Source organism: Ptychodera flava, chromosome 8 (genome assembly GCF_041260155.1).
Source record: "Ptychodera flava strain L36383 chromosome 8, AS_Pfla_20210202, whole genome shotgun sequence".
Lineage (NCBI taxonomy): Eukaryota > Metazoa > Hemichordata > Enteropneusta > Ptychoderidae > Ptychodera > Ptychodera flava.
Window position 1 is genome coordinate 4,166,609 of NC_091935.1, and position 18,730 is coordinate 4,185,338.

The window sequence follows — 18,730 nt, forward strand, 5'->3', positions numbered from 1 at the left end:
CTGATTCGCTACCAATAGGCACAGAATGTCAGGGAATGTTCGGATTATCTAGTATTACTACCAACAACCAAAAACAAACTCTGTGGGCAACATGTAAAACCAAACCGTAAAGGTTTAATAAACATAGACCAATTTTTGCTTTTAGCTATTTCTGTTCAAATTGCTTACAAATATGGTGATGTGGTGAAATCTCTGTCATGACCTTCACTAACATTCAGCTGCAAAGACTTCTGAACTTGTTCTTCTGTCACATGATCTCCATGGCTTTTCATGTTGCCACTTCTCTGGTTCAAGCTCTGTTAGTGTAAATGGTCTCAGCAGTGAAACTGAAAAGGTGAAATCCACAAGAACATACATCTATTTTAGTGTGAAAATGTATCAGTTTACAATTACTCAGTGTCCTACAGATAGGAAATCAATGGGTAAATCACCTCTTTACCAAAAAGACCAACACCTGTACAGAAAGGTATTCTTTTCAATTTTGACATTTATACAGTAGCATTATCAAGAGTTGTCGGGAAAGGTTACTTTTACTGAAAATGATCCTTGATAAATAGAGTGCTGTTACCATTGGTTACTAATGTGAAGACACCTTCAGTTGTGCATTCTTGACATGTTTACACCATTGAAGAGAATTCTAGTCATATTAAAAGGATCATGACTGTAAGTGTTGATGTTTTACACATTTCAGTGAGATTCTGCATTCTCACCTTGGTGAAAGCATAGCAAAAGCATTAAACATTTTGTCAGTGACATGGTGTTTGTGGTAGTGCATACACCATGTGCATTACAATGTGTTTTGTCAACGACAGAGAGATGTATTGCAGAATTGTTGTAAAAATGTTTCTGCAGGGATTTGCTTATCATTGCACAGGAATCGTCCCTTCCAACATGTACATTTGTAAGTCAAAGCAAAGATACATGTAACACAGGTTCTGCCTTTGGTCAGCGGAAGCCATGACCTTTCAATTTACCTGTTTCCTGAACACTAGACAAACACTGCATCACAATCAACGCATGTTCACTGAGTAAACTTTACATCTGGACTTTAATGTTCACCTGTCAGCGATATCAGTACACACTGTCTGCTCAGTACACTGTATGCATCGAGACTCAAAGAATCAAAAGACAATATCTGATGCTCACTGCAGTATAAAAAGATACCTTAGTGCATGTAAATAATTGTCTAATTTTATGGTGAACTCCGCAGTCTTGTTCTGTATCAAAACTTTGAATGTTCACTGGTTGTGAATGGTAACATAGGATGCATTTTGTGTGTAAACACAGTAAGTGTTGTATCTTAGGGTTCCTTGTGCTGTGATGGAATTGCTATCATGTTGACTCACAGGGAAACCATGGCTACCGTTATGTTAACATGGAATCTGTCAGTTGGTTTGAGAGGAGATGTGGTATGATACAGGGAGTCACACAGACAGAGAAATATCTTTAATATAGAACACAAATAGTATTGCGACTGTTACCTTGTGAAACATTGCACTACATTTACGTACCAGTGATCTATGTCTGCAGATGGGCATCTTTGCTAATAAAGCTGTCTATAGTCCAGCTGGGATCTCACTCAACACAGTGAAGGGAAACTATGAGGATGAATTAACATGTACAATTGAAAGGGTAGATACAGAGTTTTTAACTTGTAATTACTCAGCTGTTTGTGTGTGTCTTATTCCTCTCGTCCAGTGTTTAACCCTTTCACTGCCATGGTTTTGCCCAAAACTCATTTTGTTACCAATAGTGAGTGTGGAACTGTTTACAGGGAAATTAGGATGAACAGGCGAAGAGCTGAAACAGAATTTGAAATTGTATATATACATGTATGATACAACCGTGTTATTCGTTTCTTACTGATGTGAATGTGTACGTGATTCTCTGCTTATCAACCATTCATGAGTGGGAGTATAAGAAGCCATGTGTATCTTGTTTGTCATTGACCATTTGCACTTTAAAAGTAGGTCTCCACAAACGATGACGTATGTACATGTATGCCTTCAGTACTGCTCATTTTTCAGCGCCATCCATACTTTTGTGTATTCCCAGACACTGTACAGTGGAAAGTTTCATATCACCGTATCAAAAGATGGAGTACCCTAAATCCACAATTTTAAATTACCAAAGATGTGATGATAATACAAAAGAATATATTTTCTCAAGAAAAGAATATGCACATTTTGAATTGTTATGTTAATTGGTCACCCGTCTGTGTTTCCAAGTTGTATGGAGAAGGCTGTTATAAGTCATTCAGGGACATTCATATCACTATGACGCTTTCGTCACAAATTCTGTCTCTTAATTCTAAATAAACGTCATTGACGTGATGTATTCCCTAGTGTATAAATGTCGTGTCGGCTTCATGATTTGGAGATTGAATTGACTCTCACCTTCATCTGTTTCTGTATAAGATAAAAAACTGACAGCTCTGTCACTCCTCAACGTTAGACAAAAGTGATACCATGATTTGGGATTTTTTTTTCCTTTATAACCCTGTCCCCATATAACCACAAGGCATGTATACAGGGAAAATTGGAATGATGACATGGAGGTATGGATACAACTTTCCTAGCCTAAATAAAAGTATGGCTTGAAATCTTGTCCCAATTTGACTTTTGGCTTTGCATATTCATCTTGCATCTGCAAACCCTGGCAAAATTCACCGTTGACTTGATTCAACATCCCTGCAGGAAATTAAAATACCGTGTTGTCATTTAAATTTTTGAAATGCGGGAGAAATTTCCGTCAGTGAGACCATTCTTTCCATTAAAATTTATATCAGATACAAACCAAAAGAATCAATCATGATATATCTTTCCCCATGGTGAAAATTGTCACCATAGAAATTGTCAATTCCCAGGTCTCTGTCAACAATTTTCATTAATTTGTTGATTTTCATTCACAAGCTGGTATAATCGATGGCAGCCTCTGCATTCGTACCCTGATATTTGACTTCTGTGCGTAAATTATTCACGCAAAGTCATGCAGATCCACATAATGAATGAGTTTTCCGGTGCACAATGTGGAAGGAATTTGGATTCATATTGAAATTTACATGTCATCTCTGATAATGGCAAGGCGTGCTCAGGTATCAAATAAAATGTTCTTGTATTCCAGTCATGAAAACATTAATATTATGTAACTTGTATAATCTCAGAAATTCCCGCCTTGCTAACTGTAGTGCAAGACACATCTAACTCAGTATAACTGACAAACAGACTTGCCGATAAAGATGAAAAATATTTCATGCGTTGAAAAAAAAAATGGAGTATCGTCTATGAAATTTTATAAATCAAATGGCAGTGTAAGCCATTCAGTAATTTAAAAAAAAATATTCAAAATTTGAATCCAACAATTTTAATGACAGATTTTGACAACCATATTGTCCGTACTTAAAATTTGAAATTTTTATCCAAAAATTATTTTGCTATTTACACGCTTACTCTTATTTTATCCGGTTTTGCTCCTTATATTCCAGGTTATGATTTCAGAATGAAGTACTGGTAGCACAAATATGTTGATAAATACATGTATAGTCATAAAGGTATAGGAAAAAAATGAAAGCTGAATGTTGTATAAAATTGAAGTCAGGGTATTAATTCCACGTGTCCATGTATTTATAGCAGAGATCTGAGGCAGGTTTGAGACTGGAAATGATCATGACATTGTTTAAAAAAAAGTAAAGAACACAAGATCATGAAAGAGAGAGACCTTTTGGATCAGAGGGGCCCCTCTCAATGACATCTTTTGATCGGTGTTGCCATGGTAACTGATTTAAAGGTCTAATAGGAAGAGCGTAGCACATCTGAATGGGATTACCCGTCAAAGACGGTTCTTTTGTGACCGTCACATGACCCTCACAATCTACCGTAATCGGAGTACGCTGATCGACCTGTATAGTGCCTCAGTAATGCTGGCATCTTATGGAAAAGAAGTAGCATTTCCAGGGCATATATTATCCTGCATGTAAACGCTCATAATGCTAGCCGAAAACATCTATCTTTGTCTATTTTTAATTTGCTGACTGTATTAACAATGAAAATAGGTGATGTTAATTTGTATTCCGCGGCCTGCTGGTATTTCATGATGGAAAGTAATTTTGTTCATTGGCGGGATAATCCCGGTGGGGGATGCAGGGTTTTATGCTAATGAATGGATCATTGGCAGAGCTGCTGGCTGCCATGGAATAACCCTGTAATTTCCTTTGTGTGATGCCTTGGAACCACACCAGCATATCAAGATGTGGTCAGAGAGACTGACAGATGAAATATTTGTGGTGTCTGTGTCATAATTAGTCAACTAGGCTTGAATCAGATACATGAGTGTGTTTCTTTGTCTCTTTCCCCTCATGTCAGAAATTACATCAGTAAACGTCCATTAAATGTAGCAGCAATTGAATTCCAAATGATTCCGTGTCTCCCCTTCCCTGGAAAAATGTAAAGTAGATTTCTAATGTCTCTCTGACACAGTTCTTCCATGTTGTTACTGAATATCCATATGCAAGACATTTTGGCAAAGTGCTATCATTACTACATACATGTTATTTATTTATCTGTGAAATGAACCATGTACCCATGCAAAGCTCTGTCCACCATAACAACAGATCAGCAAGTTACACACAAAAGAAAATTGACTTCCATGAAGAGAAAAGGATTTCAGAAATAAAGTTGATGTCTCTTTTGCATTTGTCAATTTTGCGCTATGTAGAAATTAGTTGTAAATATTAGTCGGAATGTGGAAAAAAAAAAGAATTTGACAAACATACCTTCAAAGCCACTGGTAAACAAAACAGATAACAAAATCAGTGGCATAATTTCTCATGTATACCAGAAATTTATGCTAATTAGTTGATAGCTATTCTAGCAAGCAGCAAACTCAAGCACAGATGTGTGGTTCTGTGGCATACTCACCATGAATATTATTTTTTGAATTCACTGATGATTATGACACATTGTATGATATCGTAAAACGCCAAAACCAGTTTCTTTTTAGTCCCCACGGACACCGTCCGGGGGGACTTATAGGTTTGGTCATGTCCGTGCGTGTGTGCGTGCGTCCGTCCGTGCGTCCGTCCGTCCGTTCACGCAGATATCTCAGAGATGCCTGGAGCGATTTCATTCAAACTTGGTACAAGGATTACTTCATGTGTCATACAGATGCACGTCGATTTGTTTTGTGATACGATCCAATATGGCTGCCAGGCGGCCATTTTATTACGATTTTTTCATGTACAGAGCCATAACTCAGGCATGTTTCAACTGATTTTATTCAAAGTTGGTACAAGGACATTGACCAATGTCATAGATATGCACGTCAATTTTTTTGGTGATACGATCCAATATGGCGGCCGTGCGGCCATTTTGTTACGATTTTTTCATGTACAGAGCCATTACTCAGGCATGTTTCAAAAGATTTTATTCAAAGTTGGTACAAGGACATTGACTAATGTCATAGCTATACACATCAATTTGTTTTGTGATGCGATCCAATATGGCCGCTGTGCAGCCATTTTGTTACGATTTTTTCATGTACAGAGCCATAACTCAGGCATAACTCAACCGATTTTATTCAAACTTGGTACAAGGACATTGACCTATGTCATGCACATGCACATTGATTTGTTTTGTGACACAATCCAATATGGCCACCGTGTGGTCATTTTATTACATTTTTTCATGTCCAGAACCATAACTCAGACATGTATCAAGCGAATTTATTCAAAGTTGGTACAAGGAGATTGACCAATGTCATACATATGCACATTAATTTGTTTTGTGATACGATCCAATATGGCTGCTGTGCGGCCTTTTAGTTATGATTTTTTCATGTACAGAGCCATAACTCAGGCATATCTCAACCGATTTTATTCAAACTTGGTACAAGGACATTGACCTATGTCATGCACATGCACATTGATTTGTTTTGTGACACAATCCAATATGGCCACCGTGTGGTCATTTTATTACATTTTTTCATGTCCAGAACCATAACTCAGACATGTATCAAGCGAATTTATTCAAAGTTGGTACAAGGAGATTGACCAATGTCATACATATGCACATTAATTTGTTTTGTGATACGATCCAATATGGCTGCTGTGCGGCCTTTAAGTTATGATTTTTTCATGTACAAGCCATAACTCAGGCATATCTCAACCAATTTTAATCAAATTTGCTACAAGGACATTGACCTATGTCATACATATGCACATTTATTTGCTTTGTGATACGATCCAATATGGCCACCGTGTGGCCATTTTATTACGATTTTTTCATGTCCTGAACTACAACTCAGACATGTATCAAGCGAATTTATTCAAAAGTGTTTTTATCACAGACCTAATGAAGAGGACTCTATCCTCTCTGAGGACCTGTAATCAAAGTACCCATTAACAAGTGGGGACTGTGTCATCAACGATGACTTGTTCCTCTTAAAAAACATCATGACGATATGATCACAAGACAAAAAGTGAAAGTAATGGGTTAATGTTACAGTGTGTGTTTTCCAGTAGCAAAGTTTTTGAGTTGATGTCAACATGTATGTCCAGCGAGAAAGTATGCAATGTTTTGTATTTCCCAGTAACTGTATAATGTGTTTTGTGCTGTGAAGAATTTTGACAATGTACTTTGCATCTTTCTCGCACATGTTAAAAAAATTACTACTTTATTTGGGCTAGGAAGGTTGTATGCAGATTGGCTGTTCAGGAATAATTCAGCGTTGGAAGGTTGTGACTGATTGACTGTTTCAAAACAGTTTATGAGTGTCAATCATATTGTGCGGACCTAACGCGACAACTTTCCGAGACGCCTTATATCAGCCGCTGTTATTTTCTAGTCAGTTGTGTTGCTTCGGTTTTCCAGCCCTAATGTATGGTTTATTGCATCTACATGCTTAATCAGAGTTATGAAGTAAATTTACTCGGCTGCAATCTATGTGCAGTTTGCTGAGAGCGAAACCATAAACTTAAGAATTTGTTTTCTTCGTACAACAGAGAAATGGTGTGAGCTGTCCCGGCCGGGTCAACAGGAAGGCGGGCACAGGGCTGTTACGACACATCATGCAGCAGGTGTACAACCATGCCATATCAGATCCTGACAAGTTGAATAGTTACGAGCCATTTTCACCAGAGGTGAGTTATCTACATCAGGGGTGTGTTATTGCATGCGTATGTTCTTGAGATGAAAAATTTTGAATCTCTTCAGGGTTTTTCCCCCCCAAAAAAGCAGGATTTTGAAATTGTCAGTGACAATGCAGGAAAGGTAGGAGACAAAGAGAGAAAATTTCCAATGAATTTGGCCTTGAAGGTAATGAGTGTTTTGTCTTTTGTTCTTTTGCTTTTCTTTTGTTCTTGTCTAGAAGAAATGGTCACAGTGGATGCGGTTTGTACAATGACATGGCTTATATCATATTTAATGTCTTACCACGCTAGTTGTCCTATTCATTACATCTTAGAGAATATCTGGCAATTTCATCTGTCCACTAGGCAAAAAGAATCCTTCCTTCCCCGAAGACACAAAATCTCTTCCCCAATTCTCCCCCGTGAAAAAACTTACAGAAATAAGTGCTAGGAGTTTTCAATTCAAAAGTAGCTGTGGTTCAACACAGACATTGCTCACAACGCTCGCACATCTCCCACCCTTAACTCATCATGCTAATCTGACCCTTGACCTTACACGATGAGTTACTGGTCGTCTTCTTCTCTTTTCATCATTTTGACAGAACTGCTCTTTGAAGACACGGTCAGCACTTAACTATACAGCAAGGAGAGATACAGTCAGTATCTTATCCACAGTTTTTGCCCCCCTCAAAAAAAAACCAAACCATCTTGCCAGTTTTTTCAGTTTCCCTTCCCCTTACACACATCGTGATTAAAGTCTGATCTTTGCATATTGTCGTAGGGAAGTTTTTAAAATATCTGTTTACATGTCATTGCACCCTGCAGGGGTTTGGAATTGTACTGCATGTTCAGTCAACTTTTTTCCATGTATTCTATTTTTTTTGATTTTTTGGTATTTGTCATCATATTTCAAAGTAGCTTGGCCTCTCCTTTGCCTGGTCTGATTGGGTAAATGCATTGGGCATTGAAACTCAGGTTTTGTGGCAATCAAAATTTTGTCGGCTATTTTTGCCTTTTAGTAGTTCCACTAAAATTCAAGAGCAGTGTGAAAGTACCTGTACACTCTGACAACATGAAATAATAATATGAATGTCCATTTTCAGTTTTTTGTGTTTTCTCCGTAACTTACACTAAAACAGAGGTGGAATGATGTTATGATTTTGAGAGGCAGTATTACTTGTGTTCCTGAACCCGCTCTTCCCAAAGTCCCTGTAAACAGGTCCACTATCATCATTGCTAGCAATGGGCTTGGGCCAAACCATGGTCGTGTAGGAGGGTTGAGAATTGCTTTGGATTCTGTCACTGATGTGGTCTCAGTGGGAAAGACAACTTGCTAAACCCGTAATTCAATTGGATCTTGTACAAACAAAACCATGTACATAAACTCTATTTCTGTCAGCATTTTTAAACGTTGAAATTATGTACACTACCACATGATCTCTTGGGTGTACTGAGTCTGCATAACACCACGCTTCCTGTTTTATTCTGGTGTAGAAATATTGCTTGATTATGTTCAGTTGCAGACTAAATGCTGTAGTCTACTACTATTGTTATGTTTGTTTTATAACTCAGTGCGTTTATTTTATTGGGCTGAGACAAAGTGGGGCCAAGCTATTTTGAAAATAGCAGTACGACTATTTTTTTTGTCAAATGCTATGGTCTGTTGTTTTGCTTCAGTGTTAAACTTTGCACGTGTCAACCATTTACAACATAACCTCAGTTTTTTTGTTCTCTTTCAGGTTTACGGGGAAACATCTTACGATCTGGTAGCGCAGATGATTGACGAGATAACGATGACTGAAGATGATACGTTCATTGATTTAGGCAGTGGTAAGTCTTCTTTAAAACCTCTCCCCCATACATTCATCAAATATGTTGGTAAAAACAGCACTCATTCATCAGATGCACATATATACTGTTTGTGTACAGCTTTACAATCAGTTGCACAGGCAGTACATGTTTGCCTGTTTCAGAGAGGAAGGAGAAATAAGTGTTCTGTCCTGAAGTAAAAACAAAGCAAAAATATACATGTGTCTGGGAAAAGCATGTTGTTTGAAAGATGTGAAAGTGTTTAAAGCAAGTCCCACATTCAGGTCAAAGTTCGTGTTTTGGTATTGAATACCTTCACATAGATTTGCCTCCAGTTGCCTGGCTTTTCTTTGGAGCTGAGCTACTGTCTGGCCAAGTGACTGGGGTACCTTGCAAACGCCCTCTAGTGTTACAAGCAGTCTGGCTGTTTGTTGACATAAGCGTGTCCGTAAGGAAATGATTGACAAGAACTTCAGACTTATGAAATGATCAGTTTATCACAAGAAATAATCTTGATTTGTAGCTGATAGTTATCTAAACTTGATATCAGAGGTTTTCTTGAATCAGTATGATCTGAAATGAGCATTGGTATGCAGAAAATGATTAGGAAATTAGGCCCAACACCAACATAGCACTCATACTACACAGTGCAGAGGTAAATGGGCCTCCATCACGGACTGTGTTCTGTGCATACAAGTTATTCAATGGTTTCAACACTGTCCCTCCACAAACTCCCCAGGAAACGCTGCCTGCCCTTATGTATATTTATAAGCCTGACGTCATTATGAATTATTTATAGCGACCCAAGCCCGCAAGGTTCACAAGTCTGTGGGCCAATGCGTTCACCCCACAATCTACACAACAGCCTACCACGTAGCGCGACAGTCTGCTGAAGTTTAGTCCTTCAATTTATTGTGTATTGATAGTTATATGCTCACAGACTTGGAGCAAATCTAACCTTCGTACTAATGGTACTGACTACTGTACCGTCACCATGATAACTGGGACCCAAATTGTGACAATGACAGAGACTTTGCGAGTCCCAAACAACAAACCATAACGTTGCTCTGCATGGCTTTTGAATCAAGTTATGTTCATGTCAGGCTGGTACTGTAGCTAGTGAGAAACTTTTACAAGTAGTCTTGTCAACCCTGAAGCTACATGTAACCGCATCAAACATTTCTTGACATTTCAAAGCGTGACTGATGACTTATCCATCACTTGAGATAGGAAGTCACTGATAACTTTGAAAACACCGGTGTTGTTTTACAGTAGATTACATCCCGTGTTGATATCCATACCAGATACAGAGGTGACAGATGTGTCAATCTGTCCCTTGGACATATAACCTTTCTCTGTTCCAGTATATGTTTGCCTGGTGCCAGGCCAATCATGCATCCTGAATTATATGCTGATTTCACCCATCATGTGTTTTTGTCTGTATTGATATCATAATTGTATGAAATAGTACACTGAAGACATTTTGATGTACAGACAAAATTGTGTGGAACAGGTTGTTAAAGTGATGAATGAGGTACAGTAATTTCGCCAAACAGTCAGATTAAGGTTTGTCATGACAGATCAGTCACTTCTTGTGATGACCAATCTAGATTTTGTCAAACTCAATTCCACTGTGACTAAGCATGATATAGTATTGTTTTAGATTTGAGTCAGGCCGCTATCAAAAACAAGGAGAATAATAATTTAAGTTACATCGTAAGTTTTTATAATCAACAGTAGTAATTCCTTATCAACATCTGTCAGATGTAATTTATATCAAAATTTATGTGTAGGTTAGCTTTATTTTATTGGTAGAATTTGGTTTCTGGTGTCAGAAGTCAAATGTCTGCTGGGCATGGCCAGTGAGGGCGCCCTAATGGTCCCATCATGCTCCACTCAATAATTATCACCTGACAGAATCATAGTATCTGATGAGATTTAAAATGGCAGGTGCAAATTTTAAGTCTGAAACTTGACAGTCTGTATCACAGCTTTGTCAAACTGTTAGTCATTTGATTGTTTTAAAAAACTTTAGAGAGGTATGACACGTGAATGGATCTCAAGAGGAAAAATACGAAGTATTTAGAAATGGAAAATGATTAGTTTCTGACATGCCATTTGTATGTAGCGCATCAAGTCTCGGAGGCAAAATGCCACGGAATTCAACTCATTGAATTTTTTTTTTCATGTCTGGTTGAGGATATAAGTAGTAACTAGGTCTCTAGCAAAACCCATGCCAAGAAAAAATGTGATTTTATTGTTCCGTTCGTCATTTGAGAAAAAGTTATTAGTAGGAACCCATTTGGATGTTTTCCCCCTGGAATTTTGTGTCTTCCAGCCATTTCAGATGAATCTCTCCATCTGTGAAATATTAATGTTTACTTTTCTGTGTATGACCATTTATACCATGATCACCAGAACCTATCTCCAGAGTAGGACTAATCTTGAAATTTTTTTTGAAATTTCACCACGAATTTTAGATTTTATTTCTGCATTGATTGTTTTCAACAAACATTAGATCAGATTTTCAGTCGTAATACTTGTTCATATTTACTTCATTGCTGCTACAAGTAATCTATTACTGTAAAAACACTGTTCTTAGTAATCTGATTTGATATCAGTGTACTTTAAGGTTCCAAGACAAGAAATTGACCATTTTAAACCAACAATTCTCTAGTATTTAAGAAGCTCAGAACCCCCGTAAATTGTATATTTTCGGAAAGCCTAGATATAGGGGAACAGTTTGGTTACCATAGTGTCACCATTGTTTACATAACTATCACGTGACAGGTAATTTGCATAACCTTTCAAAAATCGGTTTTCCCTATGTTTTGTTTCAATGCTTTGAGATATGTGGCTGAAATTTGTGTGAGTGCAAGCTGTCCTAAGGGTCTTCAAAAAAGTGTCTCAGAATTTTTTTAAACCTTCTACAACAGTTTTTATGCCAGAAAAACTTCCAGAGCAGTGAATTTAAGCGTAGTTGATTTCTTTAAAATTGTGCTCCAAAAAAACTAAGCAAGATATAAAAAATCTGAGACACACTTTGGAAGAGTGTTGTAACAGCTTGCATTCCAGCAAGTTTGAGTCAGATATTTTGAAGTATTGAGACAAAACATAGGGAAAACCGATTTTTGAAAGGTTATGCAAATTACCGTGTCACGTGATAGTTATGTAAACAATGGAGACACTGTGGTTACCAAAATGTTCCCATATATCTGGGCTTTCAGAAAATGTATACTTTACAGGGGCTCTGAGCTTATTAACCGTTAGAGAATTGTTAGATTAAAAAGGTCAAATTTCTTGTCTTGGAACCTTAAGATGAAGCAGGTCTTCTTTATCAGCTGTTCCCAGACATGGACCTATTTACATTGTAATAGTTTGCAGTTGTTGAAGCATGAGAGAGTAGCCAGTTAACATCCTTCTATGATGTATGGTATTTCTGAACTCCAGGAAAGGATGCCAATCTTTAACCCTCTCACCACCATGGTTTGACCCAAACCCACTTGTTATCAATGGTAGTTGTGGTCCTATTTATTTGGAATGTAGGGTGAACAGGTTAAAAAATGTCCCCTCACTGCTGTTTTTGTAAAATCATCAAAGTTGCAAACACAATGCTTTAGCTCAGCCCATGGTAAAGTTGAATCTAGAAATGAACAATATTTGCTGCAATCGACCACTATTAAATATTGAAAAACCTCAATGGTGACTACATCAATGACATGAAAGGCTGTTTTGAAATATGTTTACACTGACCTCTATTCAGATTTGATACATATAAGTTCTTTCCATATTTCAGCAAAATAATTGTTCATTTTTAAAATTCACAGTAATACTGCAGTCAATCCAGAATGATATACCAGTATGTCCATAATGGATGATTATCAGGCATTGCAGGTGCCTACATTGTTCTTATATTTTCACTTTGTACAGGTGTTGGTCAAGTGGTTCTACAGGTTGCGGCAGCCACCAGATGTAAATTGGCGTACGGCATTGAGAAAGCTGATGTACCAGCCGAGTATGCTTTGGTAAGTCAATAATTGAAACAACCCTGTGTTTTGTCAGTTTGAAAAAAGAAGTATTCCAGCTAACTTAAAACAATCAGGGTTAGTGTTGTTTCATGAGTACCTTAACATGAAAAGTAGCAGTAATTCAGACTAGCCAAAAGACTGGAACTCTTCTAATGTGATAGACAGAAAATGCAGTATACTTGACTCAAATTCACATGTTTCAACTGCTTTAAAAAACGGGTTTCCTGATCACAAAGGTAGACACATTTCTACATCAAGCATGTTTGTAGTGAATGTGCTTACACCAACACACTCATATTTCCTTGTCTCTAGGCTCATAATTACGATTCTTGAAAAAACAGCTGGAAACGGAAAGCTAATGAACAATTCCTGATCCTGGGGGAGGTGGTTGTCTTGTGGGTGGGGGCACGTAGGCTGTGTCGGCGCCTAATCTTTTGAGATCTCTATTCCATTAATTTTTCCTTTTCTCTGCTGCATGGCCTTTGAAACTAAAGATGGACAATTGTTCTCTGTAACGGTGTAATCTGAGTTGAATGATAGACTTAGAGGAAGTAGGACACAAAAATGGGGTCTATTGTGATCTAATGACACCTTTTGATTCTACCGACCATGTTTCCTGTCTGCCCTATGGCCCTACAAAGGTGACGCTTTGACCTAGTTCTTTGAACGGTTGAATTAAACCATCAGAAATGTTCATAAAGTTTGTGAAAATGTGCTTAGAAAGAGATTTTAATTGGAAATTACACAGTTAGTAATCATGGCTTCTGAAAATTATCCATAATATTTATGAATTGTTTCATCATGCACTTTCAGCCTTTAACTTTGCAATACTGAAGAATTAGATTGATGTTCTTATATTCATTCCGTCTATCTTGTCATGTGCCGACTGGCCACGAGAAATCACTATGATTTCGTCAGAAAATGTAAAAACTCTTTTTCTCATCCTAGTTCCTCACTGGCCCTTGTTTTGTTTTGATTTATTTTCCAAGCGTATGGACAAAGAGTACCGCAAGTGGATGAGATGGTATGGCAAAGAGTACAGCCACTATCAGCTTGACAAGGGTGACTTCCTCAGCAATGAGATGAAGGACAAAATAGCAAGTGCCAGGTAAGGGAAATTCACTGGGTCTCATATTGCAGTAGAAAAACAGATACCACCTGAATGGAGCAGGTACACGGCAACGCTGATGGACAATTTTGTTCAAACTCAGTCAATGTGGTGAATGTTTTGAATGTAATTGTCTTTATAAGTGGAATTTTAAAAGATTTAAAAATCTTTGAAAGGAGTGAATATTTTGCCTGTTTTGTAACAGACTGTTTTTCCTCTTACAGTGTGATTTTTGTCAACAATTTTGCATTTGGACCAGAAGTAGACCATCAGGTAAACAACTCTACCTTTGTTTCCTGTCTTTGCGCTGTATGTCTATGTAGTAGTGTAATTTCCATGCTGAATTTTGTATTCATCCATCTCAAGAATGCCAGCGATTTCATGGGAGAGTAGTGTTTCAAAGTGTTGATACCTTCAAAATCATATGAAATGGACAAAGTCATCATTGCCAGATGTAAGTTTTGTTCTCTTTTAGTCACATGAAAAGTTATGTTCTGTTCAGTGAAATGTAGAATATTAGCTGCAAAAAGCAACTCATACCCTATAGGCAGGTGAAATAAGATATCATTTCTGGTTTGTACCAGAGATTCACGCAAAGTCAGTGTTTGGTTTCAAATTCTCTGCATCTTTTAAATAGGGTAGGAGCATTAATTTGTGAATCACATCTCAGCATGGTTCAGAAAATAAAATATGATCATGATAATGCACACACAAAATAAATCGATGGAAAATTGCCAAAAGCCAGCATAGCCCTTTAATATGTACTTGCTACCTGAGTACCATGTCCAAACGTTGGACAAGGCAGTACTGAAACTCATGCTTGAACAACATCACCCAAAGTATACGATTAGAAAGATATGAAAAGGTGAATCAGCTGAGTTGATTTTTTTCTGAAATTTGTCGAGAATTGTTATCAAAGGTTACAGCTGTTGTTCCCTTGCAAGTATTTATAATTTGCGGAGAGTTTTGTTAGAAGTTGATAGTCGCGCCAGCGGCTTACTGACTACGCATGCGCTTATTCATAATATACTATGCGAGTAACCGGAAGTGTACCCTTCTTTCTCAAGATGGGCGCCGCCATGTTTTTTTTTTTGAGTACTCGTAAATAAACAAATACGAAACAAATTACTATTATATAACATGCCTTTTATAAAATATGAGTCTTTTATTAGCCAGTAAATGTTATTATGCACCTTGTCGCTGATACAAAATATCGTTAATATAGATAAAGGGAGAAAACGGTCGTGCATATGAACGGGGGCATACGCAAAGAATACTGGGATTGAATTATAGAAGAGCGCCCCTGTGTCAATAATTAGATTCAAAAATTGCCAGTTTTTAGACGGAACGCTATAGTTTTCAGCTTGCAAGTGGAAGGTGGGCAGTGCGGTTACCATTGCAATGATAATGATTGCATAATACGTCCCTTGTTTAACGCAATAGGCTGTTATCATTGTAAAAATTGCCAATTTTTGTCCAAAATTTTTACACGCTACAGAAAATCTATACCTGCCCTGCTGCAGGGTTTGACGTCGTGTACGTACGTGAACTGCTTTCATCAGAGGGAAACTGGGCATAGTTGTCATATAAACGTTTATGAAGTAACAATTACAATTTATCATGAATCAATACAAATAACATTGCCAATCTTAACCCCTGGCGCGACACCAAGGGCTGAGCCCTATATAATATTATAAAGTGAGATTCACTTCCAAGGTTAATAAAACACAATATTGTAACCTTGCCAAGCAGTGCAGGATGAATTTTTATCTAAATTTATGGTGCAAAATTCTGAATGCAATGAATTTTGATTAGGAAGGATTTTAGACACAAAAACCTTGAGATGGAGTGATGTTGTATTTGTAAAAAGCAGCAAATTCTGTCCAGTAGATGTGACTGCAGTCATGTAGGCCTAATGGGAATTGGGCTGGACACCTCTCTGCCCCCTCGGAGGGAAAGACACAAAGCTGGCAGCTTTATTACTTAACCTTTTGATCCTGTTTTTCCCAACACTTAGATCAACCACACAGTGGTATACTGTTGGGCATTGAACAGTATCATCTTGATTATCAATTGATGACGATGTCAGTCATTTTGTTCCTGACACAAAATATTATCCAAAAAGATTGCTGATCTGATGAAGCCAGAAATGATGGTAGCTTTGTAAAGAGACAATAGCTTTGGCTTTGATGATTCTTATTATTTTTGATACAGAAAATGAGTACATTGTTTCCACGTTTTGTCCCTATAGTATGTTGGAAGACAAAGCATTAGCCTTGCAAACACAACACACTGTACAATATGCAGTAATATTGTTGACAATTGAATTCTTGACCATGCCAAAACTCAGTCGACAACGGTGACAGTAGACATCACAGTCATATAGACTGTGTTGATGAGTTGAATATGAAGCATTTTGTTGTGATTTTAGGAAGAGAACAAAATATGTATGTTTTATGAACAGAACAAAAGTAATAGAAAATACATTTAAAAGTTGCAGCCTTTTGAGGTTTTACTATTAGTAATGTTCATCATCAGTTACTGTGATTCCATCCTCCGCTGGGGATTTCTTATCGTCTGTAAGAAAAGTGTTTCATGCATATGACACTAAAATATGCAAAGTTGATCATGAAATACATAAAGAAAGTACATAAAAAGTGTCTAAATGTAGATTGGCGGAAGTATTTTATATACCAATCCTTGAGGGTAATACAAGAGTGAAATTGAGACAACATAAACAAATGTTACATTTTCTACATGGATTTAATAGCAGTATTGTTTCATTTGTCTCAGCTTAAGATTCGGTTTGCCAACATGAAAGAAGGCGCCAAGATTGTGTCATCAAAGTCTTTCTGTCCATTGAATTTCAAGATCACACACAGAAATTTGAATGGTGAGTAAGAAGCCTTTTGGTAAATTTACATACCTTCTCCTCACATGCAGAAAGATAAGCTAAATATTATTTCATTGCTTGGTTAATCTACTTCATGATTTTACTGATAAGAATCTTGTTTCCTGTACTGAAAAAAACATTGGTTGAAAATTTATAGTGTACAACCTGTGAAAGGGTTTCCTTCAGTTTTGATACATTCAGTTATCTTTTACAATCATGTATTTTCATCTGTATGAAACCTAATCCTTGATGTGCTCTTGGAAATTCAGAGAGGTAAAAGGAAAGTTTTCTTAAGAGTGATCCATACCCAGGTTAGTTTTGGGTGTATGATTTGACGTACTTTTATTTTTTTAGATATTAAAATGTTCATTTGAGGTCTGTCCAAGATTGCTTTTTAATGTCAAATTTTGACATATTGATATATGCCTTTGGTCAAATTGAATCCACCCACGCAAAATGGGTTGAGGAAACACCGACAGAAAACTCATTTTACTCATCCTTCATCACTCACTTAGTTGTCATATTTTCCGCCAGCTGGGGCGAGGGAGACAGTTTTTAAGTCTGAGGGAGTTTTTACAAGTATCCTTTCCGGTGAATGATGTCTTGTCAAGCAAATGTTGGTTTCTCTTCATCAGCCCCTTCTAACAAGCCTTTTAAAAGATAAAGGATACCTCATGAATCAATGTGTTCTGAGATAACAATTGAAAGTCAACCCACCTGTTGTCTGACAAGTCATTTCCTGTCATCTGTGTAGGTATCAAAGCAGTTCAGAGCTGTGGTCGTTACGTGATCACTATCATCAGCCGCCCACAGGTGCTACAAAGTACACTTGAAGATCAGCCTCCAAGCTTAGTTTCAAATTTTCCTCCCCACACTGTGACATTTTCAAAATGACTCAATTTCTCAAACTAGATCAGATTGTACTACTTTTACGTACAATTTTAGCATTAAAGACTAGACTGCCTACAATGTGTGTGTGTCATATTTCCTGATCATAATATGTTCTGAATGATTGTAGTCGTTACCTTGAAGCATCCATTATGATAAGGTTTGAACTTATTTTGGAAAGAAAAAGAGAAAAGAAAAAGAGAAGAAACGGAAATAATAAGGAACTTAAATCAGCGTGTATCAGGTTTTAACCATGCTAGCATATCAAGTTGCTTTCTCATAACGGGATGTACCTTTTTTTGGAAAAGTATACTTTCAGATGTGAATATTCTATATATTTGTCGTACTTGTTGATGAAAAATGTTTCCTTATCTTTTTATTTTCATAATTTTAATACTCTTGTTGAATGACAATAAAATCAATCAGTGAGCATATGTGCCTGTGTTCGTGTGGTTTGCTACACACAATGCATGATTGACTCTGATGACATAGTAAGTTTTGGGATTTTTCTTTGCATTCCGCAGATGTTGCCAGTATTATGCGGGTAGTTGAGTTATCACCGCTGCGTGGTTCAGTATCCTGGACTGGAAAACCAGTATCTTATTATCTTCACACCATAGACAGTTCTATCGTAAGTTTTGGATTTCTTACTGCCTATTTTCAAATCAAATCGGGCCGAGTGAGTATTGCAATTTCAATTCAATGAAAGATCAATGAAATCTTTTAACTCCTTGACTGTAATTCTAGAAAGATATCTCAACAACTTTCAAACCCTGTTGTTGCTTTCTTTGAATTAGCTAACAGAGCAGAAATCATATTGTTTTGTTTTTCAACTGATGATTTACCAATTGCATCATAGCCGAACTAGTGACTTCTGTATG

The 18,730-nt window shown here is 37.2% G+C and overlaps 1 protein-coding gene across 15 annotated transcripts in view; it reads left to right on the top strand.

Moving 5' to 3' along the window:
* Positions 1-18,730, top strand: part of LOC139138238 (histone-lysine N-methyltransferase, H3 lysine-79 specific-like) — a 58,541-nt gene that overhangs the window by 20,075 nt on the left and 19,736 nt on the right. For 8 of the 15 annotated variants that reach the window (XM_070706533.1, XM_070706536.1, XM_070706534.1 and 5 more), the window contains exons 5-11: positions 6,998-7,135; positions 8,863-8,953; positions 12,863-12,957; positions 13,950-14,068; positions 14,293-14,341; positions 16,862-16,961; positions 18,374-18,480. In XM_070706533.1, the coding sequence (XP_070562634.1) occupies positions 6,998-7,135; positions 8,863-8,953; positions 12,863-12,957; positions 13,950-14,068; positions 14,293-14,341; positions 16,862-16,961; positions 18,374-18,480 (699 nt within the window). Of the gene's footprint in view, positions 1-6,997; positions 7,136-7,725; positions 7,780-8,862; positions 8,954-12,862; positions 12,958-13,949; positions 14,069-14,292; positions 14,342-16,861; positions 16,962-18,373; positions 18,481-18,730 lie in introns of all 15 variants that reach the window. The other 7 variants (XM_070706525.1, XM_070706527.1, XM_070706530.1 and 4 more) reach the window with 1 other exon arrangement.